At 41.8% G+C, this 26,648-nt stretch overlaps 1 protein-coding gene across 1 annotated transcript; it reads left to right on the forward strand.

The window, feature by feature from the left end:
* LOC132781834 (hematopoietic cell signal transducer-like) lies at positions 1 to 25,043 on the forward strand. Its single transcript, XM_060786326.2, has 4 exons — positions 1 to 118; positions 14,326 to 14,349; positions 22,839 to 22,976; positions 24,901 to 25,043. The coding sequence occupies exons 1-4, from the start codon at positions 79 to 81 to the stop codon at positions 24,942 to 24,944; spliced, it is 246 nt and encodes an 81-aa protein (XP_060642309.2). The 5' UTR covers positions 1 to 78; the 3' UTR covers positions 24,945 to 25,043.
* Positions 25,044 to 26,648: the final 1,605 nt, after the last annotated feature.

Below are 26,648 nucleotides of genomic sequence, written 5' to 3' on the forward strand. Positions count from 1 at the left end.
CTGTTCAGACATCATTCTCTTTGCAGATCCTCATATCAGCTCACTTAGTCCAGAGGTCAAGCTTGTGGAGGATAAACCATGTGGAGCTTTGCTGCTTCCATTTTCTGCCTCTTAATTGGTGAGTATATTTTCAGAGGCTTTCTTATGGGTTAGCACATGAATCTGGGGCCCCTGGTGCAGCGTTTATGTGCATCTCAGAAAGTGTTCTCTAGGGTTAAAAAGGCTTCCTTCTTCTTGTTCCTGCCTTGCTTGCTCTTTCTTTAGCCAAGTTCATGAGGAAACTGGTGATGACTTAAATCACAGAAGGTTATGCATCCTTTGTGGAAGTGTTTGACTAGAAGACTCCACATTCTCAAACCAATGGGGTGTTGGGTATTGTAGTCCAACAGCCTCTAGGGCAGTGGTTCTCAGCCTTCCCAATGCCACGACCCCTTAATACAGTTCCTCATGTTGTGGTGACTCCCAACCATAACATTATTTTTGTTGCTACTTCACCACAGGAATTTTGCTACTGCTATGAATCATAATGTAAATATCTGATATGCAGGATGCGTTTTCATTCACTGGAACAAATTTGGCACAAATACCCCATATGCCCAGACTTGAATACAGGTGGGGTTTGGCGGGGGGGGTGGGGGGTGGTGGTGGTGGTGGTGGTGGGGGGTGGGTGGGTTGATGTTATCATTTGGGAGTTGTAGTTGCTGGGATTTATAGTTTGGCTACAATCGGAGAGCATTCTGAACTTTACCAACGATGGAATTGAACCTAACTTGGCACACAGAACTCCCATGACCAACAGAAAATACTGGAAGGGTCTGGTGGGAATTGACCTTGAGTTTTGGTGTTGTGATTCACCTACATCCAGAGAGCACTGTGGACTCAAACAATTATGAATCTGGACGAAACTTGGCATGAATACTCAATATGCCTAAATGTGAACTTTGCTGGAGTTTGGGGAAAACAGACCTTGATATTTGGAAATTATAGTTGCTGGGATTTATAGTTTGTCTACAAAGAGCATTCTGAACCTACCAATGATAGAATTGGGCTAAACTTCCCACACAGAACCTGCATGACCAACAGAAAATACTGTGTTTTCTGATGGTCTTTTATGACCCCTCTGACACCCCCCTTGTGACCCCCCCCCCCCCCCCCGGCGTCCTGACCCTCAGGTTGGGAAATGCTGCTCTAGGGAAACTAAAGTTGAGACTTACTGAGGGCCTTTCCACATAGCTGTATATCCCAGAATATAAAGGCAGAAAATCGCACAATAACTGCTTTGAACTGGGTTATTTGAGTCCATACTCAAATAATGTGGGATTTCCTGCCTTGATATTCTGGGATATAGGACTGTGTGGAAGGGTCCTTAGAAGGTAACAGAGTTTGAGAAGACCTCTCTTTGAGACCTTGGAGAGAGAGGATCTGCCTGTCAGAGTGCTAGGCTAGAAGGTACAATGGGGTTTATATTAGTAAGCTGTTTTATGTAAATATATGTTGTTTTATGCAAATGAATGTTGTTTATGTAAATGTATACTGTTTTGTCACACCACTATTGTGTGCTTTTTGTGAGCTGGCCCAAATCCCTTCAGGGAGATGGTGGCGGGGTATAAATTAAGTACTATTATTATTTGAAACACAACAAGATGAGTCCACAGCAAACAAGATCACTCTGCTGGCTGTTGTATTGGATCACACGTTGGACACTTCCCAAGTGTCTAGGATGGTGTATTATTATTATTATTATTATTATTATTTCATATAATAAGGCTGCTTCACAGGCATTGCCTATGATATTTTGTCTGGCTACCAGTATTAAAAAACTCTAAAATTATAACAGCTAAACAACAGAGAGGAAAAAACCAGGCACAGATTAACACCTCCCAGCAACAGATTTTCCCAGACTCAGGCAGGCCTTCAAATGCTAATGAAGGTGATCAGCTAAACATTCACACCTAACTGCAGCAGGGAAGAGCTCCTTGCCCCACCCCAGCCATTCCACAGATATATAAACCCATTTTTCCTACTTCCAACATACCTTCTCAACCTCTGAGGATGCTTGCCATAGATGCAGGCGAAACGTCAGGAGAAATGCCTCTAGAACATGGTTCTATAGCCCGAAAAAACCCACAAGAACCTAGTGATTCCAGCCATGAAAGCCTTCGACAATATTTTGTTGTTGTTTGCCTTCAAGTTGTTTCTGACTCATAGCAATCCTAGAATGAATCTATCATGAGGTTTTCCTGGCAGGAGAATATGGCTGCCCTAAGGTCACCCAGTGGGTTTCTGTAGCTGAGCAGTGGTTTGAATCTTGGCATCTAGAGTTGTAGTCCAACATTCAAACCACTTGCTCTCATAAAACTATTAAATGACTGTATTATATATCACACAACATCACTGATGATTTTGCTTTTATTTTGTCTGCTTATTTTCTCCAACAAGAGCTTTAAGATCTAGAAAATGCGTTGTGTGTATTCCATGTGCTAAGCAATGCATTAAGCTTCCACACTGTGATCATCAACTGGAAATCATCTGCCACATTATCTAGCAGTGGTGATGTGTTCAGGAATGGTATTCTTCCACTTGCATGGAGAATTGCTTGTGCTGCCATCCTGATCAAGACTGTATCTCCATGTGACAGGGTATACTTGCCGGCATCAGCTTCTCCAACATGACGGCCATCAGACTGAGGCTGCTTCTGTCATTTGTGAAACAGCCACTTAATCTGATCTGCAAGGCAGGCTGACACCTTAGATCAGCATCACTGTGTATTGGCTCAGGTCCTTTCCCTTTAGAGAAGTTCACTGCTGATCCCTGGAGCTTCCTGGGCCCATTGAGGCTGCTCCTTCCTATCAACAAGAAGGACAGTGACTCCCACGTGCTATTCTGTCCTTTGACAAGGTAGAGCAACTTGGGCCCAGAGTGAATAGGCAGTGGCAGAGCCAGGGTATACAGGGCTAAAACCTTGCGACTTTTTAATGTGCATGAATCAAGAATGTATTTTCTGTACAACAGTAACAACAACAGCACCCACAACAACAACAACATTTTATTACGGTCCATAGACCCATCAGTAAAACGTCTCTCATCTCAGAAGAAGTCCATTGTACAAGATCCATCTACATGCCAAAACTAACAAAATGAAGTTCAACAGTGACAAATGCAAGATACTCCACTTAGGCATTAAAAATGAAATGCAAAGATACAGAATGGGGGACGCGTGGCTCAAGAGCAGTACGTGTGAAAAAGATATTGGAGTCCTCGTAGACAACAAGTTAAACCTGAGCCAACAATGTGATGCGGTGGTAAAAAAGCCAATGGGATTTTGGCCTGCATCAATAGGAGTATAGTGTCTAGATCCAGGGAAGTCATGCTATCCCTCTGTTCTGCCTTAGTTAGACCACACCTGGAATATTGTGTCCAATTCTGGGCACCACAATTGAGGGGAGATGTTGACAAGCTGGAATGTGCCCAGAGGAGGGTGACTAAAATGATTAAGGGTCTGGAGAACAAGCCCTATGAGGAGCGGACATGTTTAGCCTGAAGAAGAGAAGGCTGAGAGGAGACATGATAGCCATGTATAAATATGTGAGAGGAAGTCACAAGGAGGAGGGAGTAAGCTTGTTTTCTGCTGCCCTGGAGACTAGGACACGGACCAATGGCTTCAAACTACAAGAAAGGAGGTTCCATCTGAACATTAGGAAGAACTTCCTGACTGTGAGAGCTGTTCAGCAGTGGGACTCTACCCCGTAGTGTGGTGGAGGCTCCTTCTTTGAAAGCAGAGGCTGGATGGCCATCTGTCGGGGGTGCTTTGAATGCAATTTTCCTGCTTCTTGGCAGAGGTTGGACTGGATGGCTCATGAGGTCCCTTCCATTCCATGATTCTATGATTCTATACATGGTTTCACTACTCCTATGAGAGGTTAGTTGCTTTCTCAGCCTTGTTGCCACTGCGAGGAATTTTGCCACTATGAGCATCACCCTGTGGCCAGAGGCGGCCCTAGGTAATTTTCAATGGTAAGCAAACAGTATTTTGGTGCCCCCCCCTCCAACCAATCATTGATATATATATTTTCTGTTCGTCATGGGAGTTCTGTGTGCCATATTTGGTTCAATTCCATCATTGGTGGAGTTCAGAATGCTCTTTGATTTTAGGTGAACTATACATCCCAGTAACTACAACTCGCATATGTCAAGGTCTATTTGCCCTCAAGAGCGCCCCTGGGCAAAATCAACTATACTGCGAATGCTTACTTTGCGTAATGGTTGAGCCGCCCCTGCCTGTGGCACTTGTCCTCTAAAAGATATCTAACAATTCTCTGCGGGGGGATGGCTGGTCATGCGGGACAGGATTGTATATAAAAGTTGGCTACATTGCACTGCGTAGTAGCGGTAATGCAATAAAATGTGTTTCTGTTTCATTTCCTCCACAGGGGCATAGTCTTTGGGTGTAAGGAATTCGAGACAATCTGCCTCTTAGCAACTCTGAGGGAAATACATTTACTCTCACCTTTGTAAAGAGTCTGCGATATTTAGTCACTGTAAGACTTTTTAGATATTCGCAAGACTTAAATGACTCCCTGATTGGTAAATTTAGAACTCTGGGGGAGCATGTGAATTTGAGTGGGCTCTAAGTTTTCCCAGGGAAATATCTCACAAACTTTGCTTCAGGGATTCTTGGACTGTTTTGAGTCCCAAAGGGAGCAAAAGGCATGTGGATAGTCCAATTGAGGCTGCTTTTCATTCAGTCCTCCATGCCCAAAAGGGGTTTGGAGGCTTCATAAAGGAGGCAATGTAGTAAACCTGTTCTCAGTTTGAAAACCATTGTTTTTAACCATAGGTTCATTTTCAGAGTCCCGGCCCTAGTACTCAGTGGGCATTCACCCGTTTCTAGAAGCAGGACTGCATTAGGCGCATAAGAAGGCACATTTAAAAGATATCTTATAAAGCTTGCTTGCACTCTATCTAGAATAAGAGTCGAGTTTTCAACCCATATGGCGTGTCTTTTCTGTGTGAACACAATGTAGTTGCAGTCTCCAAAGCATCTGCAATCAAAATGGACATGTCAAGTAGAAGTAGATTGGTGGTAGGGATTCCTGATATAATGCGAGATACATAGTTCGGCGATGTGATTGTGGGGAGGGACAAGATTTACGGCAGCAGTAGGTTTATCCCATATTGAACACCAAATTCACTATTTTCCCAGTTGAATGGTTAATTTGCTCCTGGTTTTAACCCATATGTTGAAAGAGCTATCCAAGGTACTAAACACACAGAAGAAACACAGCTGTGTATTTTTTGTAGCATGGCTACAGTGACTATTCAAATGAATGTTTCAGTTTCATCATTGTGACAAAAATAGCAGCTTTATCTTAAGTTTTCTTGCTTCCTATGTGAGTCAAGCCATATTTATTCATTTCATGTCAAAATCATTGCATAAATAAGTATAAAACTAATAAAATAGAGGAAGCACAAGTGGCTAAATAATTTTAGACCAAAAACGGGCAACAAAAACCACATTGTCTGTAGCTTTTAAACAGTTCCTCCTCCGTGCATGAGGCAGGGCATTGTGGCCAAGCGTACAGATGTGGCGTTGTTTGTTTGTTTATTTCTTATATTTATATCCCGCCCTTCACACACACACCCCGGGGGGGGGGGGGGGGGTCAGGGTGGCCTCACAGACGCACCATACGCTGCTATCATCATAAAACGTTCAACAATACATTAAAAATATTAAAACAATAGATTAAAACATGCCTGTTAAAAATCAGAATCCAAAATCCAAGTCTGGGTCGATTCATTGTCACGAGTTGCTTAAGTCTTCTTTCACTTCCTGCCATTCAGTGGTTGAATGCTTGGTTCCATAGCCAAGGTTAAGTTTCCTTCTAAAGGACAGGAGGGAGGTGGTCAGTCTGATGTCCCTGGGATAAGCATTCCACAGACAGGGGGCCACTGCTGAGAAGGCCCTGTCCCTCATCCCCACCAGTCGCGTTTGCGATGGTGGTGGGATCGAGAGCAGGGCCTCTTCAGATGATCTTAAATTTCGTGATGGTTCATAACCATTACATTCAGACAGGTAGTCTTGGCCAGAACTGTTTAGAGCTTTAAAGGTTAAAACCAGCTCCATAGTTGCACAATGTGGAGGATTCTTTTAGGTAGAGCCATTTTGCCAGGTTGTTTTTTGATCTGCCCACTCCACTTCTGAGTCTGTTCAGGGATTTCCTAGTTGCCCATTCTTGGTGTGCCGCTGGAGGAAGACCCTTGTGAGAGGCCATCCAATTGGGATGTCCTGGTTTAGCTGCCCATGGGGATGCTCTTGTTGTTGCTGGGGGAACATTAAGAGAAATGGTGGTTCTCATGAAGCTTTTCCTTGATTTGAGTCTGCTGAAGAGGCTGTTCAATCTTACTTCTCTCAGTTAGCAGCAACTTCCCATCACACATTGGGGGGTGGGTTGCCATATTGGTTGTGCATCCTTATATGAATTTAGTGTCCAGATTCAAAAGAGCCGACTCCATTTTATTTTGGGAATTCTGACCATGGGAACTGGTTCTTTGATTTTTATCCCTTGATTTCATGGTTGATTTTTCACTAAAACCTCAATCTACTCTTTCCTGGTAGTTTCTGAAGTCCCCACATTTTTCACCATGGGACACACTGGCTGTGGTTAATGGGAACTAGAGTTTAAAACAAACATTGCAGAAAGTACTAGTTGTGGCAAGTCATTTTCAGCTACTTTTTGCAGGGGTAAAACTCTTTTTTGTTCAGAACAGCTTACAGTTTCAAATATTGCAAGGTTCCTTTCCAAAACAACTTGCCAAACATTCATCCCAACAAGGAAATCCCCCACATTAAATGAGAAGTAAAACAAAATTAGGAAGATCAGCAGCCACAGACTTATCAAATTGCTTGCAAAATTCATATAAACTGAATAGTGTATCATCATATCATCATAAGTACTTTTTCTTAAGAGCATGGTTGAAAAAGTTACCTTTTGATGATAACTGCCATATCTCACAATTACTATTAGTGTCGGGCTTTAGCACAGCTGCTTAATCACCAACAGCAATAGATCTTACCAACCAAAAGGTTGGTAGTTTGAAGCCTGGGTCAGAGTGAGCACCCAACCTCAGCCCAGCTTACTGTTCACCTAAGCAGTTTGAAAACAGATGTGAGCTGTGAGTAGAAAAATTAAGGGGAGGTATTTTACAGCACCATAAAAGAAATACCAGAAAATGCCAGTGATCAAAGGATGGAGGAAGTCTGTGAGCAAGGCTCTGTGGCCAGAATCGAGCACAACCTCCAGGACGCTGAAGCTGGAAAAAATGTCATAATGATACCTCTATTTGTTGTCTGTCTTGTCTGTTTAATGGCATTGAATGTTTGCCGTGTATGTGTTCTGTGATTCACCCTGAGTAGAATATAAATGCTACAAATAAATAAAACACCCCCTTTTCATGCTCAGCCCTTTCTACAACTTGGAGAGTACATGTAGATTCAGCCATATCTTTGGAATTATCACCAAGAGAAGCTTTGTTTCTTCCAGATTTTTGGCTAACAAGCCTGTTGTTGTTGTTGTGCCAAAGCAAGGTCTCTTTTTATTGTTGAATTTCAGAGACAAAAATAAAACTGTATAGACTACAAGAAGTTATCAGTTTGTTGTCGAAGGTTTTCATGGCCAGAATCACTGGGTTGCTGTGAGTTTTCTGGGCCATGTGGTCATGTCTCAGAAGCATTCTCTCCTGAATGGCAGGCACCCTCAGAGGTCGTGAGCTCTGTTGGAAACTAGGCAAGTGAGGTTTATATATCTGTGGATTGTTCAGGATGGGAGAAAGAACTCTTGTCTCAGGCAAGTGTGAATGTTGCAATTGGCCAGCTTGATTAGCATTGAATGCAGCTTCAAAGCTCAGCTGCTTCCTGCCTGGAGGGAATCCTTTGTTGGGAGGTGCTAGCTGGCCCTGATTGTTTCCTGTCTGGAGTTCACCTGTTTTTTGAGTGTTGTTCTTTATTTTTTGTCCTGATTTTAGAGGTTTATTTAAATACTGGTAGCCGGATTTTGTTCATTTTCAAGGTTTTCTCCTTTTTGTTGAAATTGTCCACATGCTTGTGGATTTCAGTGGCTTCTCTGTGTAGTCTGACATGGTGGTTGTGAGAGTGGTCCATCATTTCTGTGTTCTCAAATAATATGCTGTGTCCAGGTTGGTTCATCAGGTGCTCTGCTAAAAAACTCTAAAAAGTTCAGCATCTTAGTTGCTATGTCAGACTTGAGAGTGTAACAATCTTTGGCCTTCTAGGAGCTATCATTGGACTGGGTTATGGTGAGTTTTCTGGGCTGTATGGCCATGTTCCAGAAGCATTCTCTCCTGATGTTTCACCTGCATCTATGGCAGGCATCCTCAGAGGTTGTGAGGTCATTGGACTGTAGCTCTCATCATTCCCAGCAGGCCTTGTCGATTGGAAATGATCACAGGAATTGATACATTAATATTGGAAAGGACACAGGTTTGCATATTTTTCTCTCTGTGTGAAGTGTTCCAGACAGCCTGGGAAAATAGTATGACATTTTTTGATTTTATTGTTGATGTTGTTGGTTGGCACTGTCTCTACAAAGGTAAAACCACACAAACAGGACCTAAGTTGGTGGGGTGCTTTTTCAAAGCTGTTCTTTTTCAAAGCAGAGGGCTTTTTCAAAGATGTTTTCTTCTCCACGGGTTTGTCCATGTTTGGAGGAACTGAAACTCATGGCGGCCATGTGTGTGCCTGGTGAGAGGAAGAGGGGGGAGTGTGAGAGGGTGTTGCAAGAGGAAGCAGCAGCTGATCAGAAAGTGAGCTGCACTCAGACCACATATCAACCTCCCCTCCACCTGTACTTTATCTCAAGTATTTTTATGTTGCCATTCTAGGACTTTTCATTGGACTCTTATATAAACTGGCTTACATAATAAATATTACATCAAGTTTCAATAAAACCACCGTATAAAACCAAAAGCATGACAGCATTATTACATTTTAAAAAGAGGAACATTATGGAGACCACACATTAAAACAGAGCGGGAAGCAATGTACGTCTGCAAGGTCAGGCTTTTTGAAAATCCAGTTGAGAAGAGGCTGAGCCTGAGGTTGGAGCAGAACTTGCATGTAGCATGCGAGAGCTCATGCCCTTAAGACAGTGTTTCAAAACCAAGGAGGTCGGAACCCTTGGAGGGGTCATGAAGGGGTTGTCAGAGGGGTTGCCAAAGACCCTTAGAAAACACAGTATTTTCTGTTGGTCATTGGGGTTCTGTATGGGAAGTTTGGCCCAATTATATCATTGATGGGGTTCAGAATGCTCTTTGGTTGTAGGTGAACTAGAAATCCCAGCAACTACAAATCCCAAATGTCAAGGTCTATTTTCCACAAATTCCATCAGTGTTCAAATTTGGGCATATTGAGGATTCATGCCAAGTTTGGTCCAGATCCATCATTGTTTGAGTCCACAGTGTTCTCTGGATGTAACTGAACTACAAGTCCAAAACTCAAGGTCAATGCCCAACAAACCCTTCCAGTATTTTCTGTTGGTCATTGGAGTTCTGTGTGCCAAGTTTGGTTCAATTCCATCATTAGTAGAGTTCAGAATGCTTTTTGATTGTAGGTGAACTATAAATCCCAGCAACTACAACTCCCAAAGGACAACATCAACCCACCCCCCCAAATCCCACCAATTTGGGCATATTTGGTATTTTTGCCAAATTGGTCCAATGAATGAAAATACATCCTGCATATCAGATATTTATATTACGATTAATAACAGTAGCAAAATTACAGTTATGAAGTAGCAACAAATATAATTTTATGATTGGGGGTCACTACAACATGAGGAACTATATTAAGGGTTTGCGGTATTAGGAAGGTTGAGAAACACTGTCCCAGAGGAACTCGGGGCAGCTCACAAAGCACTCAAAGGTGCAACACGCAAAATACAAAAATTGCAAAAACAATAACATGAAGCAATAACAGGCAACATAAATATCTCCCTACACAAAGCCCTCTGATTAAAATCAATAGAATACGGTAATAGCTGCAGGTGTAAAACAACAGCAATCAATCTCAGTCATGTAAAGCGCTTGGTGAGATCTATGGGTTCTCACATATATTCATTCAAGGAATCTAAATATGGCCAAAGGCTTGTCGAAAAACCATGTCTTCAATTGTGTATGGAAGGCTTGGATTGTAGGGCCTAGCCTGATCTATTATGTCTCCTTTTAGCCTTCTCTTCTCCAAGTTAAACATTCCCATCTCCAAAGTTCTTCAGTTTAACAGCTGAGTTACCTGTGTGCCATTACATGAATGCTGATGAATATCACTTGTTCAAAGGGTTGATTTCTAACGAGGTCATGCTTTTCTTGACTAGTGGTTTTCAAAAGGTGGTCGCCACATGTTCATGGAGATTCACATTTGCCAAACGGTTGTGATATCATCTTTACCTTTTCAATAAGGTTATTATTATTATTATTATTATTATTATTATTATTATTAACTTTATTTATACCCCACAAAATCTCCTGTAGGACTCGATGCGGCTTACAAAGGCCAAGGCCGCCATCAACAACAACATACAATACACAATAAACTCATAAGCAATAATAGAACATCAAGCAAAACAATAAAACAATAAAACAATGACACTGTGACGCATGGTTATGGTGCACTTATTTCCAATAGGTTGTGGAATTTCCAATAATTTAAACATCCTGAGTTGTTGCAAAGGAATTATTCTGCAGAAAAAAAGCAAGACATTATTTATTATTTTGTGCAAAACATTATTTATTATTTACAGTATTTATATTCTGCCCTTCTCACCCCGCAGGAGACTCAGTGCGGATTACAATATACATGGCAAACACTCAATACCATAGACACACAACATATATAGACAGGCACACAGAGGCCATTTAACATTCCAACTTTTTCATGAGGGTATTCTGGCCACCAGGGGAGCTGTCGCTTCATCATCCATTTGTGACACTGATGAAGTACTTCCTCTTTCTTTGCATGCTTGCTGGAGATTTTTATGGTCTCATAAATTAGTTAAATTAGCCTCCCCGCATAAGCGGTACCTAAATTTTCTACTTGACAGATGCATCTATCTTTCGGGCTGCAAAGGTCAACAGCAAGCTATACAAATTGGTCAGAAGCTCACTCTGACCCTGGCTGGCTTTGAACTCATGACCTCTCAGTCAGTAGTAATCTTAATGCAGCTAACTCCCAGCCAGCTGCGTCACATTGTTTTCTTTGCCAAAAATGAATATAATATTTAGTTTAATTGCACTGAACTACATTACATGTGTATGCAGAACACAACATGCGATGTGTGAAGCTTGACGAATGCAAGGCTGGGGTTAAAATTGCTGGAAGAAATATTAACAACCTTAGATATGCAGATGATACCACTTTGATGGCTGAATGCAAGGAGGAGATGAGAAGCCTTCTAATCAAGGTGAAAGAAGAAAGTGCAAAAGCTGGGTTGCAGTTAAACATAAAAAAACCAAGATTCTGGCAACCGGACTGATTGATAACTGGCAAATGGAGAAAATGTGGAGACTGTGACAGACCTTTGTATTTCTAGATACAAAGATTAGTGCAGACACAGACTGCAGCCAGGAAATCAGAAGATGATTACTTCTTGGGAGGAGAGCAATGACCAATCTCGATAAGATAGTGAAGAGTAGAAACATCACTCTGGCAACAAAGATCCGCATAGTCAAAGCAATGGTATTCCCCGTAGTAATCTATGGATAAGGAAGGCTGAGCAAAGGAAGATAGATGCTTTTGAACTGTGGTGCTGGAGGAAAGTTCTGAGAGTGCCTTGGACCGCGAGAAGACCCAACCAGTCCATACTTCAGGAAATAAAGCCCGACTGCTCATTGGAGGGAAGGATATTAGAGGCAAAGATGAAGTAGTTTGGCCACATAATTAGAAGACAGGAAAGCTTAGAGAAGGAAGACAATGATGCTGGGGACAATAGAAGAAAGGAAGAGGGGTCGATCAAGGGCAAGGTGGATGGATGGTATCCTTGAAGTGATTGGCTTGACTCTGAAGAAGCTGGGGGTGGTGACGGCTGACAGGTATCTCTAGCGTGGGTGGGTTGGTCCATAAGGTCACGAAGAGTCGTAACCAACTAAATGAATAAACAATAACAACATTGTATTGTCGAAGGCTTTCATGGCTGGAATCACTCAGTTCTTGTGGGTTTTTTCGGGCTATATGGCCATGTTCTAGAGGCATTTCTCCTGACGTTTCGCCTGCATCTATGGCAAGCATCCTCAGAGGTGAGGTCTGCTGGAACTGGGAAAAAAGGGGTTTATATATCTGTGGAATGACCAGGGTGAGACAAAGGGCTTTTGTAAGTTGGGCTAGGTGTGAATCTTTCAACTGACCACCTTGATTACCATACAATGGGCTGACTGTGCCTGGAGCAAACTCTTCTTGAGCAAACCCTTTCAGCCCAGTCATAGCTAACTTCTACATGGAACACTTTGAAAAACAAGCTCTTGAAACAGCAACCAAAAAGCCCACTATATGGTTCAGATATGTGGATGACACTTTCACCATTTGGAGCCATGGAGAAGAAGAACTCAACAGGTTCCTGGAACATCTTAACAGCATCCACCCACACATCCAGTTCACTATGGAAGAAAAAAAAGGAAGGAAGACTGCCTTTTCTAGATGTCCTAGTCATCCGTAAACCAGATCAACAATTGGGTCACACCGTTTACAGAAAACCCACACACACAGATAGATATCTACATAAAAACTCCAACCATCACCCAAGTCAAAAAAGAAGCACCATTAAAGCCTTGGCAGACCGTGCAAAAAGAATCTGTGAACCCCACCTCCTCCAAGATGAACTGAACCACCTCAACTGGGCTCTACAGGCCAATGGATATTCCACCTCAGACATCAGAAGAGCTGCAAGACCAAGAACAAGCCAGGAGAGTCAATATGAAGATCCACCCAGAGGAAAAGTGTTCCTGCCATACATCAAGGGAACCACTGACCGCATAGGGAAGCTGATGAGGAAACACAACATACAAACAATCTACAAACCCACCAAGAAAATCCAACAAATGCTACGTTCAGCAAAGGACAAGAGGGATCCTCTCACCTCTGCAGGAGTCTACCGTATACCATGCAGCTGTGGACAAGTCTACATAGGGACCACCAAACGCAGCGCCCGAACCTGAATCCAGGAACATGAAAGGCACTGCAGACTACTCCAACCAGAGAAATCAGCCATAGCAGAGCACCTGATGAACCAACCTGGACACAGCATTTTATTTGAGAATACAAAAATGCTGGACCACTCTCACAACCACCATGTCAGACTACACAGAGAAGCCATTGAAATCCACAAACATGTGGACAATTTCAACAGAAAGGAACAAACCATGAAAATGAACAAAATCTGGCTACCAGTATTAAAAAATTCTAAAATTGCAACAGCAAAAACAGCAGAGAGAAAAACAGGCAGGGACATCTAATCACCTTTCAAGAAGAGTTTGCTCCAGGCACAGTCAGCCCATTGTATGCTAATCAGGGTGGTCAGTTGAAAGATTCACACCTAGCCCAACTTACAAAGCCCTTTGTTCTCACCCTGGTCATTCCACAGATATATAAACCCCCTTTTTTCCCAGTTCCAGCAGACCTCACCTCTGAGGATGCTTGCCATAGATGCAGACGAAACGTCAGGAGAAATGCCTCTAGAACATGGCCATATAGCCCGAAAAAACCCACAAGAACTGAATAACAACATTACATGAGTCTACATTGACCATATAACGCAGTTTCAAACTGCCATATATGGCAGTGGGAATGGGACCACTGTTTCTTGCATAAGAAACCTATTGTCTGTGTAAAAAAACTAGGCTTTTGTGCAAAAAAGCCATGTGCTTTCCCCTGCAGAATAATCTCTCTGTAGCATTTTGAGTTGCTTGAACAGAATACTGCAGAGGAATATTCATTTTCTCCCACAGCAGGAAGGAAACTAGCATAGCTGCTTTATATCCCTGACTGAGAATTACATTGCAAAGAAGTGTGAATCTAAAAGATAATTGCATTCTGATCTGCATGTTAGCCTAGATGGCTCTGGCCAGGTCATGTGTAATCCTACCCTCATTTTGGGAGCACACCTCGCTGCAGAGAAGCTGCTGCCACGTACAGCCTTCCTGCAATAACTGCAGAGGTAAGCAAAGGGGAAGAGAATAGCGTCTTTTGGTAGGGCTTTTATCACAATTGTATCTGTCTGAAATAACATAATTGTCCTCTTTTTTTCTTTCTTTTCTTTCCTACAGCAAAAGCGGCCACCAAGGGAACAGGTGAGAAATTAGAGACAATCAGCATGAAACCTAGATGCATTTTCCATAATATGGACATGGCTATTCCTACTTACTAAAATACACATTCATAACAATAGCATTTACGTCTGAATTTTGCACTCAACCCATCCTGTATCCTGTAACATTCAAAGCACACTGGGAAATCTGCTTTCAAAGCAGTATTTTTGAACTGGGAACACTAATCTCTTGTGCTACTTCCTATTTGTTGAAGAGAAGTGGTTTTACTTGTAATAAATGAGATCAGTCTTCATCTTTCCCAGTCACACAATTCACAACACACGTCTTCTAACAATGAAGGAATACGTAACCAAGTGAATATGTCCTCAGGCTTTGCTAGAAGGCTGAATAACAGAAACAGAAATACAATGGGAAGGATAAAGATAGGTCCCTGTGTCACCAAACAAACAAAACAAAACAAATCAATAAACAAAACGAAACAACAATATCTCCCCAAACAGTTCAACATGTTTCAGCAAAGTATTGTCAAAGGCTTTCATGGCCAGAATCACTGGGTTGTTGTAGTTTTTTCAGACTGTATGGTCATGTTCTAGAAGCATTCTCTCTTGACGTTTCACCTGTATTTATGGCAGGCACCCTCAGAGGTTGTGCAAAATTCAGAAGGCAATGCTGGGAGGATAATGTTCATGGGCATTAAAATGTCAGGATTATAGAGCCGAGGGCCATGCTAAAGTGCTGGAACTTAGGTAACATTGGGCCAATTCTTTGGAACTGCCTAATCAGAGGCACAGTGGAACATCCATTTTTTTAGGTTCTTGCAGAAGGTGGACAGGATAGGTGCCAATCTAATCTCCCTAGAAAGAGAGTTCCAGAGCCAGGGGGCCACCACTGAGAAGGCCCTCTCCCTCGTCCCCACCAACTACACTTGAAACGGAGGCGGAAGCAAAAGAAGGGCCTTTCCGGTTGATCTTAGGGCTCATATTGGTTCATAGGGGAAGATGCTCGTGATCCCGCCTGCGTCGCAAGCACGTTTGGTGGGGACATGAGACAGGGCCTTTTCTGTGGTGGCCCCCCAACTCTGGAACACCCTCCCCAAAGATCTTAGACAGGCCCCTACACTGGCAGTCTTCAGAAAGAACTTGAAGACCTGGCTGTTCCAATGTGCCTTTCCAGAATAGGAAATCTCCAATACCAAGTCCCATAAGCACTTTATTAAAACTAAGATTGCTGCACACTGCCCTATAATCCTACATACCTCTTGTCACATCAGCACTTTTAATCCTGTACCCATTACTTTGGCCCGGCCCAGTTTTATTGTGTCTTAGTGTATTGTTTATTGCTTGTTGTTTCTATTGCTTTAATTGTTTTTAATTTGCCTTAGGTTTTGTATTGTTGTATTGTGTGTTGAGGCCTTGGCCTTTGTAAGCCGCATCGAGTCCTTCGGGAGATGCTAGCGGGGTACAAATAAAGTGTAATAATAATAATAATAATAATAAAAGATGGGATAGTGAAGATAGGCAAGTTTTCACCCGTTTAGGGCAGGGGCCCTCAAACTAAGGCCCGAGGGCCAGATATGGCCCTCCAAGGTCATTTACCTGGTCCTTGCTCAAGGTCAACATAAGTCTGAAATGACTTGAAAGCACACAACAACAATCATATCTCTTCAGCCAAAAGCAGGCCCACACTTCCCACTGATATACTAATAAGTTTATATTTGTTAAAATTGTTCTTTATTTATTTTATTGTTTTAAGTGTTTTTTGCACTACAAATAAGATATGTGCAGTGTGCAAAGAATTCATTCATGTTTTATTTCAAATTATAATCTGACCCTCCAACAATTTGAGGGACTGTGACCTGGCCCTCTGTTTAAAAAGTTTGAGGACCCCTGGTTTAGGGTGTTATAGGTAATTACCTGCATCTTGAATTGGGACTGGAAACTCATTGGCATCCAGTGGAGCTGTTTGAACAGGGGAGTTGACCGCTCCCTGTAGCTTGCTCCAGTTAATAACCTGGCTGCCAATCTTTGCACCAATTGCAATTTCCGGGCCATCTTCATGGGCACGTAGAGTGCATTGCAATAATCCAATTAAGTATCCTGTTTGTATTTTTGAATGCTCTGCTATTTTTGGGAGAATTCCCTAACAAACTCAAGCATGCCTCCACTCCTTCTCTTTATGGTTGTTAATGTGCTCGATTCCGTGCCTTACATTCTGAACCATTTACAGTTACCACTCGTATCTACTGATTTGTCTCTTGTGGTATAATTTCAGTAGGAGATTAAATAAATAAACCTTGAGGTTAGCGTTTAAATTTTGGAGTGAGATTTGTAAGATGTAGGCTGAAAACTCTACCGAGCCATGGAACTCCCTGGGCAACCTTTCAGCTTGACTTATCTTGGAAGATAATTGTGAGGAAAAAGGTAGAAACAAGGAAAGTTATGCCATCCTACTTCTAAGCGTATCTGAAGAATCACAGACTATATGTGTAACTAATAAATAAATAATATTTTAAACAAAAAAAGAATAGAGAAATAAAAACAAAAAAGGGAAGCAAAGAGGGAATTAAAAAAGGTAAGAAGAGAAATAAATCAGAGCATGTAAAATTTTAATGCTGCCGACAGGGGGACACCACAAACCGGAGAAAGATGTTCTCCTCTCCTCGGTCCGCGAGGAGTTGTAAAAAGTTTTACTAGACATTTCATCTCATTTTTATATTTCAGCAAATATTCCGGCTCTATTTATTATGTTCCTCACACATAGAGCAAGGCTCACTGAGTTTTACTAGGTCCCAGCCCTCTTTTGAGATACTGTAACCTATCTGTAAACATTAGGCAACCTTGCAATAAAAAAAGGGAGGGAAGAAATATATACAGATTGAATCTCTCTTATCCAAATTGCTTGAGATCAGAGATTTTTTAGGTTTTGGAATATCTACAGAGAATGGGGGATGTAGGCGGAAGCTAGCCATACACCCTGTGCTCCTTTAACTCAAGGAGCTCTGATTTTTTTGGGGGGGGGGGGGGGGAAGAAGAGCAAAAAGGGAAGGTGGGGACTCTGCTTATAGGGCTCCCATAAAATGCACCGCAGCCAGGAAACCAGAAGACGTTTCCTTCTTGGGTGGGGAGCAATGGCTAATCTCGATAAAATAGCGGAGAGTAGTGGCGCTCAATGCAGTCATGCTAGCCACATGACCTTGGAGGTGTCTGTGGACAATGCTGGCTCTTTGGCTTAGAAATGGAGATGAGCACCAACCCCCACAGATGGACACAACTGGAATTAATGTCAGGGGAAAACCTTTACTTTACCTTAGAGACATCACACTGGCAATGAAGGTCCACATAGTTATAGCAATGGTATTCCCCATAGTAACCTATGGATGCAATAGCTGGACCATAGCTGCCAGATGGACAAAGACAACCAATAATGACCAGAGTAGGAAAGGACAATGATGATGCAAAATGGTTTACGGACTTGGATTTGGTGAACATTGACCACAAGATGTTTTTATTGCTGCTAGTATACTGTTTGATTGTTTTAATTAGTTATAACTGTTGACATTATATGGTAAATTTGTGTATTGTATATTGTACTGTACTTTGTGAATTGTTAGGCATCGAATTGTGCCTTTTGTAAGCTGCCCTGAGTCCCCCCTAGGGGGTTGAGAAGGGCGGGGTAAAAGCACCCCAAATAAATAAATAAATAAATAAGGAAGGCTGAGCAAAGCAAGATAGACATTTTTGAACAATGGTGCTGGAGGAAAATCCTAAGTGTGCCTTGGACCACAAGAAGATCAAACCAGTCTGAAAAAGGTAAACGTTGTCCCCTGACATTAAGTCCAGTCATGTCTGACTCTGGGGTGTGGTGCTCATCTCCATTTCTAAGCCAAAGAGCCGGCGTTGTCCATAGACACCTCCAAGGTCATGTGGCCAGCATGACTGCATGGAGCGCCGTTACCTTCCCGCCGGAGCGGTACCTATTGGTCTACTCACATTTGCACGTTTTCGAACTGCTAGGTTGCCAGAATCTAGGGCTGACAGTGGAAGCTCACGCTGCTCCCCAGAATTGAACCTGCAACCTTTTGGTCAACAAGCTCAGCAGCTCAGCGCTTTAACCCACTGCGCCAGTCTATCCTCCAGGAAATAATGCCAAACTTCTCACTGGAAGGAAGGATATTAGAGGCAAAGATTAAGTACTTTGGCCACATAATGAGAAGACAGGAAAGCTTTGAGAAGATAATGATGCTGGGGAAAATTGAAGGAAAAAGGAAGAGGGGCCGACCAAGGGCAAGATGGATGGATGGCATCCTTTATCCTCTCTTATTTCAGTGCAGGGATTGTTTGCACTCCACTCAGCAAGTGGGAGAGGAGGGAGAATTTTGCCTTTCCCAGCAACCTTAGACAGCCTATTCTAGCTTGTTTCTTCTTCCATATTTTTGCCATCTTGACCACATTTTGATGTTGCTTGCCTCTGTGTATACTAAGTTGCATCTACAAAATATTGGAGGTTGTATAATATACCTTCTCACAGCACAATGCACACACATTGCCCAGGGGACAGAAAGAGGAATGCAAGTGAGTTTTCTGGGCTGTATGGCCATGTTCCAGAAGCATTCTCTCCTGAAGTTTCATCCACATCTATAGCAGGCATCCTCAGAGGTTGCGAGGTCTGATGGAAACTAGGACACGTGAGGTTTATATATCTGTGGAATGTCCAGGGTGGGCGAAAGAACTCTTGTCAGTTTGAGGCAAGTGTGAATGTTTCAATTGGCTAGCTTTATTAGCATTGAATGGCCTTGTAGCTTCAAAGCCTTGCTGGATGCTGCCTGGGGGAATCCTTTGTTAGGAGGTGTTAGCTAGCCCTGATTGTTTCCTGTCTGGAATCCCCCTGTTTAGATAGACAGATAGATAGATAGATTTGGGAAGTTGCTATATGGTTCTCTTGACAGTTGATATAATATGCAATATCTATTTGTTGGCATGAAAAAAATATCCCTCTTCCTCATGTTGTATAGTGGAATTGTCTATGTTGTAGTTTTAAATTTATGTGTATGTAAAACACTTTTTAAAAATCCATAATGGTTTATTCTGAATGTCCCTGAGTACCTTGAGTCTATAATGACCCTACCCTTCCAACATCTCCAGCTTCCTCCAATTTCTTTTCTTGATGTTTTTGTTTCTTGCTTACCCCCTTGCTGTGGGCACAGCAGAATAGCTCTGCTTGATGTTTTGCTGCTGTTTACATCCTCTTCCGTGCCCTGGATATTGGAGTGTTGTTCTACAGCACCATGCAGGAAAATGAGAGTCACCATTGAATTAAAAATAAAATAATGGCATAGTATATTTGAGAGCAAGCCCTGAATAGGCTTGGGGACTGGAGGAAGAATATCCCCAGAGAATTGTATAGAAAAGAAAATCTCCTTAGATGTTTCATTTGAGAAATTTGTCTTCAGCTGGAGTCATGGAGCAGGCTCTTTCCCACGGCACAGTTATTACACTATGATTCCACTTTAATTGTTGTGGTAGTTTAGTGATGCACCAGATCGTTTTGCCAAGAATTCTAAATACTTCTTTAAACTGCAAAATCCAGGAGCTGATAGGATGGAACCATGGCAGTTAGAGGATTTACCATATATATTCAAGTATAAGTCAAGTTTTCACCCCTTTTTTATGCTGAAAAAGCTCCTCTCAACTTATACTTGAGTCAAAGTTATTTATTATTTTACTGTATTATTATTACATTTATTATTTTACTCTATTATTAGTAGTAGTAGTGTCAAGGTCAGACGCCAGCTAATTCAGATAATACTATCATTGCTAGCAGACTCTATCACAACAAGTAGTATTACATTTACATTATTTTAGTCTGTTATTATTTTTATTGCATTTATTATTTGACTCTATTTATTCTTGTTATTATTACATTTATTAGTTTACTCCTTATTATTGATTTTATTACACTTATTAGTTTACTCCATTTATTATTGTTATTATTACATGTATCATTTTACTTTATTACTGTTATTATTACAGTTATTATTTGACTCTATTACTATTACATTTATTATTTTACTTTTTATTATTGTTATTATTACATTTATTAGTTTACTCTATTATTGTTATTATTATATTTATCAGATTATTTATTATTGTTATTATTACATTTATTAGTTTACTCTTTCTTATTGGTATTATTACATTTATTAATTTACTCTATTATTATTTTATTATATTTATTATTTTACTCTATTATTATGGAAGGATACACTATACACTGAAGAAGGTTAGGATAATGGTTTCATCAGTTTTGGACAGTCTTATCTTAAATTACGGTTAATGTAAATATGCAAAAACATTTAACCTACTGATGCCTCAATTAATATAATTTTAATGTATTGTCGAAGGCTTTCATGGCTGGAATCACTAGGTTCTTGTGGGTTTTTTCGGGCTATATGGCCATGTTCTAGAGGCATTTTTTCCTGACGTTTCGCCTGCAACTATGGCAAGCATCCTCAGAGGTAGTGAGGTCTGTTGGAATTAGGACAATGGGTTTATATATCTGTGGAATGACTGGGGTGGGGCAAAGAGCTCTTCTCTGCTGGAGCTAGGTGTGAATGTTTCAACTGACCACCTTCATTAGCATTTGAAGGCCTGGCTGAGCCTGGGAAAATCTTTCGTTGAGAGGTGTTAAGATGTGCCTGGTTGTTTCCTCTCTGCTGTTTTGCTGTTGTAATTTTAGAGTATTTTAATACTGGTAGCCAGATCTTGTTCATTTTCATGGTCTCCTCCTTTATTTATTATTTATTTATTTTGAGGTTTTATATACCGACCCTCTCACCTTCAAAGAGGGATTCGGACCGGTTCACAACATGTGTTAACATACAAAGAATATACAATAACAACACAATGCCACTTCATTACACGATTAAAATATCAGCACCATACACATTAAAACATTATCATCACAGTTAAAAGAGCCAAATTGTCCAACACCCATCACAATCCCATTCATCATCCTCCTTTCATGTGGGCAAAGAATTAAATCAGTTGTCAAATGCCGCGTTCCACAACCAGGTCTTTGTTAGTTTCCTGAACGTCATGAGGGAGGGGGCAGTTCTGATCTCTAATGGCAGGGAGTTCCAAAGTCGAGGGGCCACCATCGAGAAGGCCCTGTCCCTCTTCCCCACTAGCCGTGCTTGTGCAGGCGGTGGGACCGAGAGCAGGGCCCCTCCAGACGATCTTAGTGGTCTTGATGGTTCGTAGGGGAGAATACGTTCGGAGAGGTAAACAGGGTAAACATGCTTGTGGACAAAACAGCAGAGAGGAAACAACCAGGCACATCTTAACACCTCTCAACAAAAGATTCCCCCAGGCTCAGCCAGGCCTTCAAATGCTAATGAAGGTGGTCAATTGAAACATTCACATCTAGCTCCAGCAGAGAAGAGCTCTTTGCCCCACCCCAGTCATTCCACAGATATATAAACCCATATTCCGAATTCCAACAGACCTCACTACCTCTGAGGATGCTTGCCATAGATGCAGGCGAAATGTCAGGAAAAAATGCCTCTAGAACATGGCCATATAGCCCGAAAAAACCCACAAGAACCTAATATAATTTTATTGGTATATGTTAAATATTCAAAAACATTTAACCTACTGATGTCTCAATTAATGTAATTTTATTGGCATCTATTTTTATTTTGAAATAGACCAGTAGCTGCTGCATTTCCCACCCTCGGCTTATACTGGAGTCAATATGTTTTCCCAGTTTTTTTGTTGTTGTTGTAAAATTAGATGCCCCAGCTTGTAATTGGGTGGGATTAAACTTGAGTATATATGGGTAAGTATCATAATTGTACAGGCAACCCCCAGCTAACAAAGCCTCTGATAAAATAAACTTTCCTTTTAAGAGTCTTTATGCCCCTAGACACTTTTTCTTCCTTATCTTCTATATAGCTGAAAGGGTTTTTAACATGGTGAGAACAACAAAATAGGCAAAAAAAAGGAGAAGCTGATTAAAATGCTTGACCAGCTCCCTCCAGCGTGTCGAAGAAGCATCTTTCTATAAATCTGACCATCAAAATGCAAATCATAAGAAAAGTGGAGACTGGTGAAAGACACAATCATCCAGGAAGAATCATCCTTTTCAAATAGTCCCTTGAAGCTTCAACGTGTTTTATTTATGGAAGGCTTACTTGACCTGCTTGTTTCATTTTACATACTGCTAGTTTCTGATAAAAAATGTGCTTCTTATTTTTTATGGTCTAGCAACCTATAACATTTATTTCCATGTTATGCCTGCTCTTGTAGCATATTATCTGCTAAAGACATCATGCCAGGAAGATATCAGCTTGTTCAGTGAGGTATCCCTGTGTTGCAAAAGTATTGCAAACCTAAAAGTCCCCTAAAGGGAGGATCTGCGATCCGGTGGTGATTGAGTATCCTCTGCTGGTGCTCTGCATGTATTGCATGCGATCCTCCATGCTCAGAACTGTCCTTTCCTTTCTTCTGCAGGACATTATGATGACTGTTATCACATCACCACAGAAATCATGGTTGGAATAGTAGCCGGAGATGTTCTTCTCACTGCACTCCTCCTCGTCCCAGTCTATTACTGCGCTCGTACAAAGGACACAAAGCAAAGTGACCCAAGTAAATGAAGCATCCTTGAGTAACTAAGCCCTGGGGCCCTTCCCAGACATCTGTGTGTAGAGGGCCAGTTCTATCATTAGGTAGAATGAGGCAGCTGCTTCGGGTTGAGGATCCTGTGCTGGACGGGGTCACACTCCCACTAAAGGCGCAGGTTTGCAGTCTGGGAGTTCTCCTAGATTCATCGCTGAGCCTGGAACCCCAGGTCTCGGCGGTGGTCAGGGGAGCTTTTGCACAACTAAAACTTGTGCGCCAGCTGAGCCTGTACCTTGGGAAGGCTGTCTTGGACACGGTAGTCCATGCTTTGGTTACATCCCGTTTAGACTACTGCAACGCTCTCTATGTGGGGTTGCCTCTGAAGACTGCGCGGAAGCTGCAGCAAGTACAACGTGCGGCAGCCAGATTACTAACAGGTGCTGGGTACAGGGAGCACACCACTCCGCTGTTACACCAGCTCCACTGGCTGCCAATTAGCTTCCGAGCACAATTCAAAGTGCTGGTGTTAACCTATAAAGCCCTAAACGACTCCGGCCCGGTTTACCTCTCCGAATGTATTCTCCCCTACGAACCATCAAGATTACTAAGATCGTCTGGAGGGGCCCTGCTCTCGGTCCCGCCGGCCTCACCAGCGCAGCTGGTGGGGACGAGGGACAGGGCCTTCTTGGTGGTGGCCCCACGACTCTGGAACTCTCTCCCACCAGAGGTCAGAACCGATCCAACAATCCTGACTTTCAGGAAACAGGTGAAGTCGTGGCTATGGAGACAGGCTTTCAAAGAATGAGACAACGATTTGGATGGAAGACGGTGTATATTCGATATTCGATTTTAGTATGACGACTGTAGTTTTAAATATATGCGCTTTTTAATGTTTTATTGTAATGTGTACTTTGATATTTTACCAATTGTATGTATTTTTATGGTTGGAAACTGGGCTGAGTCCCTCTTATGAGGTGAGAAGCTCGGTATATAAAACTTTAAAATAAATAAATAAATAAATAAATAAATAAATAAATAAATCCTGGAAAACAGAGAGTGGCAGAAAGCGAGATGTATGTCCTTGCCTGTGACTTGGAAATTAACCTGCTGTGGTTAGTTGTAGCAGAGTGACTTAAGAAACTGCAAGTCGCTTCTGGTGTGAGAGAACTGGCTGTCTGCAAGCACTTTGCCCAGGGATGCCTAGATGTTTTGATGTTTTACCTTTTTGTCTAGAAGCGGATTTTAGCCAAGTCCCATGTAAAAGACACACAGGCAAGAGGAAAAAGGAACAGAAAAAACTTTGCTCTTATCAGCAGAGGCATAAACTTGCAGTGTTGCATACAAAATCAAACAGTACAACAAACTTACATAGTCCTTGTAAGTAACACAGAATAAGGCTTCTTCATCTTCATTCAAATGAGAGAGCAAAACATAAACCTTGAGTAAATAACTATTCCACCATGGCGAAGAGCATCACTGTTAGAGCATAGCAGCATTACAGCATATTGCTTCTCTTCCTCAGAGTAGCATATTGCTTCTCCTCCTCTAAGTGGCGTATTGCTTCTCCAAACTGTATTCTAAAATCCATACGGTTCTACCCCACTGGGTGTGGCCCAAACATGCTGGCTGACCTACATTACCAGCTGCACATAATAATTAACATCATAAGGTTTTTCTTTAATACACACTTGATCCTGCTACGACTTATTGGAACATTACCATCCTTGTGGGAGGCTTCTCTCATGTCCCCATATGGGGAGCTGGAGCTGACAAAGGGAGCTCAACCCGCTCTCCCCAGATTCGAACTGCTGACCTCTTGGTCAGCAGTCCTGCCAGCACAAGGTTTTAAACCAACTTTCCTAATGAAATCCCCAGCAATTAATAACTTGCAAAGTGACAGCCTTCATATTCCATGTTATGACTACTGTTCTTGTCTTATGTTTTTCTGCAGGTGAGCCAAGAGACTACATCAACATGATGGGAAAATATAAATGACCTCACTTTCTATGTGACTCTGACCTCCAGCATGAATCGACACTGACCAGACCAGTAGTAGTTTCTATAGTACAGAAAAAAATAAAGAGGAAGGGAGGACTTGGCTAGTGGAGACTTTTTCTTGTTTCTTAAAGTGTTCTCTGAATGAAATAAGGCATGGCAGAAATAAACTGTAGAGCTTTTCTGATTTTTACAAAATGAAAAACTGCCCCATTGGTTTTTCTCAGTGCCGTTTTCCCCATGAATCTTGCTCAGGGTCCTTCCACACAGCCATATAACCCAGCATATCAAGGTAGAAAATCCCACAATATCTGCTTTTAATTAGGATATCTGAGGGTGCTTCCAGACAGCACAAGATCAGAGGTTTTAGTGAGGGGCAAAAAATCTTGGGACTTCAGGGTAGGCCCACATACAGATCTGTTGGTCCTGATATTTCTGCCTCTGTTGTCCAGACTTGATGCTTTGTTCCAAGATTTCAAGGCTCCTAAGACGGCTGCCGGAAACTTGCAGTTTTTTAAAAAACCCACAAGATACGGATATGCAAATATTCGGTTATGCGGATCATGGCAAAAGTTCCGTTCTATGTGCAGGCCAGAGAAATTATGACCTCCACACGTTTCATAAAGTTTCTGGCACACAAACAAAGTTTTTGCCTCCTACTCAAATGTTGCCTTCTTTTTAGGAACCAACCAAGCAGGACAAGCATCTAAATCCCAGGAACAAACCCAGATAAAAAAATCCTGTGATTTCCAAATGCAGGGACATACAGACATGCAAAGATCCAAATATTCGGCTCAAAACCGCAATTGCTTCCGTGTTCACAGGAAATGGCATCTGGCCATCCTGCTCTTTGCTGCAGGAGCTCCTGGGATAAAGGTAATGTCTGGATGGCCCTGAGTCCACACTGCCATATATTCCAGTTCAAAGCAGAAAATGTGGGATTTTATTCAGCTGTGTGGAAGGGGCCTGAGAAACATTGACTCACGTTGCAAAGACTCATAACATTGCCTAAAGTAATTGCTTGCAGTTCTTTGCCATCCCTGATCATTACTCACAATCCCACTGGGGTAGTGGGGATTATAATCTGGCAATGTCTGGAGACCAATACTTTCTTGAAACAGCTGTTCTGTAAAAGAAATTACTGAAACAAAATTTGGAAGCTAATTCTCCAGGAAAGCAAAAAGAAAAAGTGTTCTACGGTGCTTTAAGAGATTTGTTTTGCCAAAAGCTTTCAAGCCACAATACATCTGTTGATTTATGGTGCTATAAAAAACCTAAATACCTCGACAATACCAGAACTCATCTGATTTGAGAAGCTAAGTAGGATCAGACTTGGGTAATAACTGGATGGGAAGCTGCAGATACTTTCAACTATGACAAACCGTTTTTTAATATTCCTTGCCTTAGAAAATACTCAGAAATTGGTTGCCATACTGAGAGTATGTACAGAAGTGTTTCTCAATCTTCCTAATGCTGCGACCCCTTAATACAGTTCCTCATGTTGTGGTGACCCCCAAGCATAAAATTATTTTCGTTGCTACTTCGTAACTGTAATTTTGCTACTGTTATGAATCGTAATATAAATATTGGATATGCAGGATGTATTTTCATTCACTGGACCACATTTGGCACAAATACCCCATATGCCCAAATTTGAATACAGGTGGGGTGTGGGAATTGATTTTGTCATTTGGGAGTTGTCGT

The sequence above is a fragment of the Anolis sagrei genome, chromosome X (assembly GCF_037176765.1).
Source record: "Anolis sagrei isolate rAnoSag1 chromosome X, rAnoSag1.mat, whole genome shotgun sequence".
In the NCBI taxonomy this organism is placed as follows: Eukaryota; Metazoa; Chordata; class Lepidosauria; order Squamata; family Dactyloidae; genus Anolis; species Anolis sagrei.

What these genes read in the sequence shown, in the direction of transcription:
- LOC132781834 (XM_060786326.2), top strand. Translation starts at nt 79, where the DNA reads ATGTGGAGCTTTGCTGCTTCCATTTTCTGCCTCTTAATTG. An exon ending in AGCGGCCACCAAGGGAACAG is followed by an intron (nt 14,350 to 22,838) that starts GTGAGAAATTAG and finishes TTTCTTCTGCAG; the next exon opens with GACATTATGATGACTGTTAT. An exon ending in CACAAAGCAAAGTGACCCAA is followed by an intron (nt 22,977 to 24,900) that starts GTAAATGAAGCA and finishes GTTTTTCTGCAG; the next exon opens with GTGAGCCAAGAGACTACATC.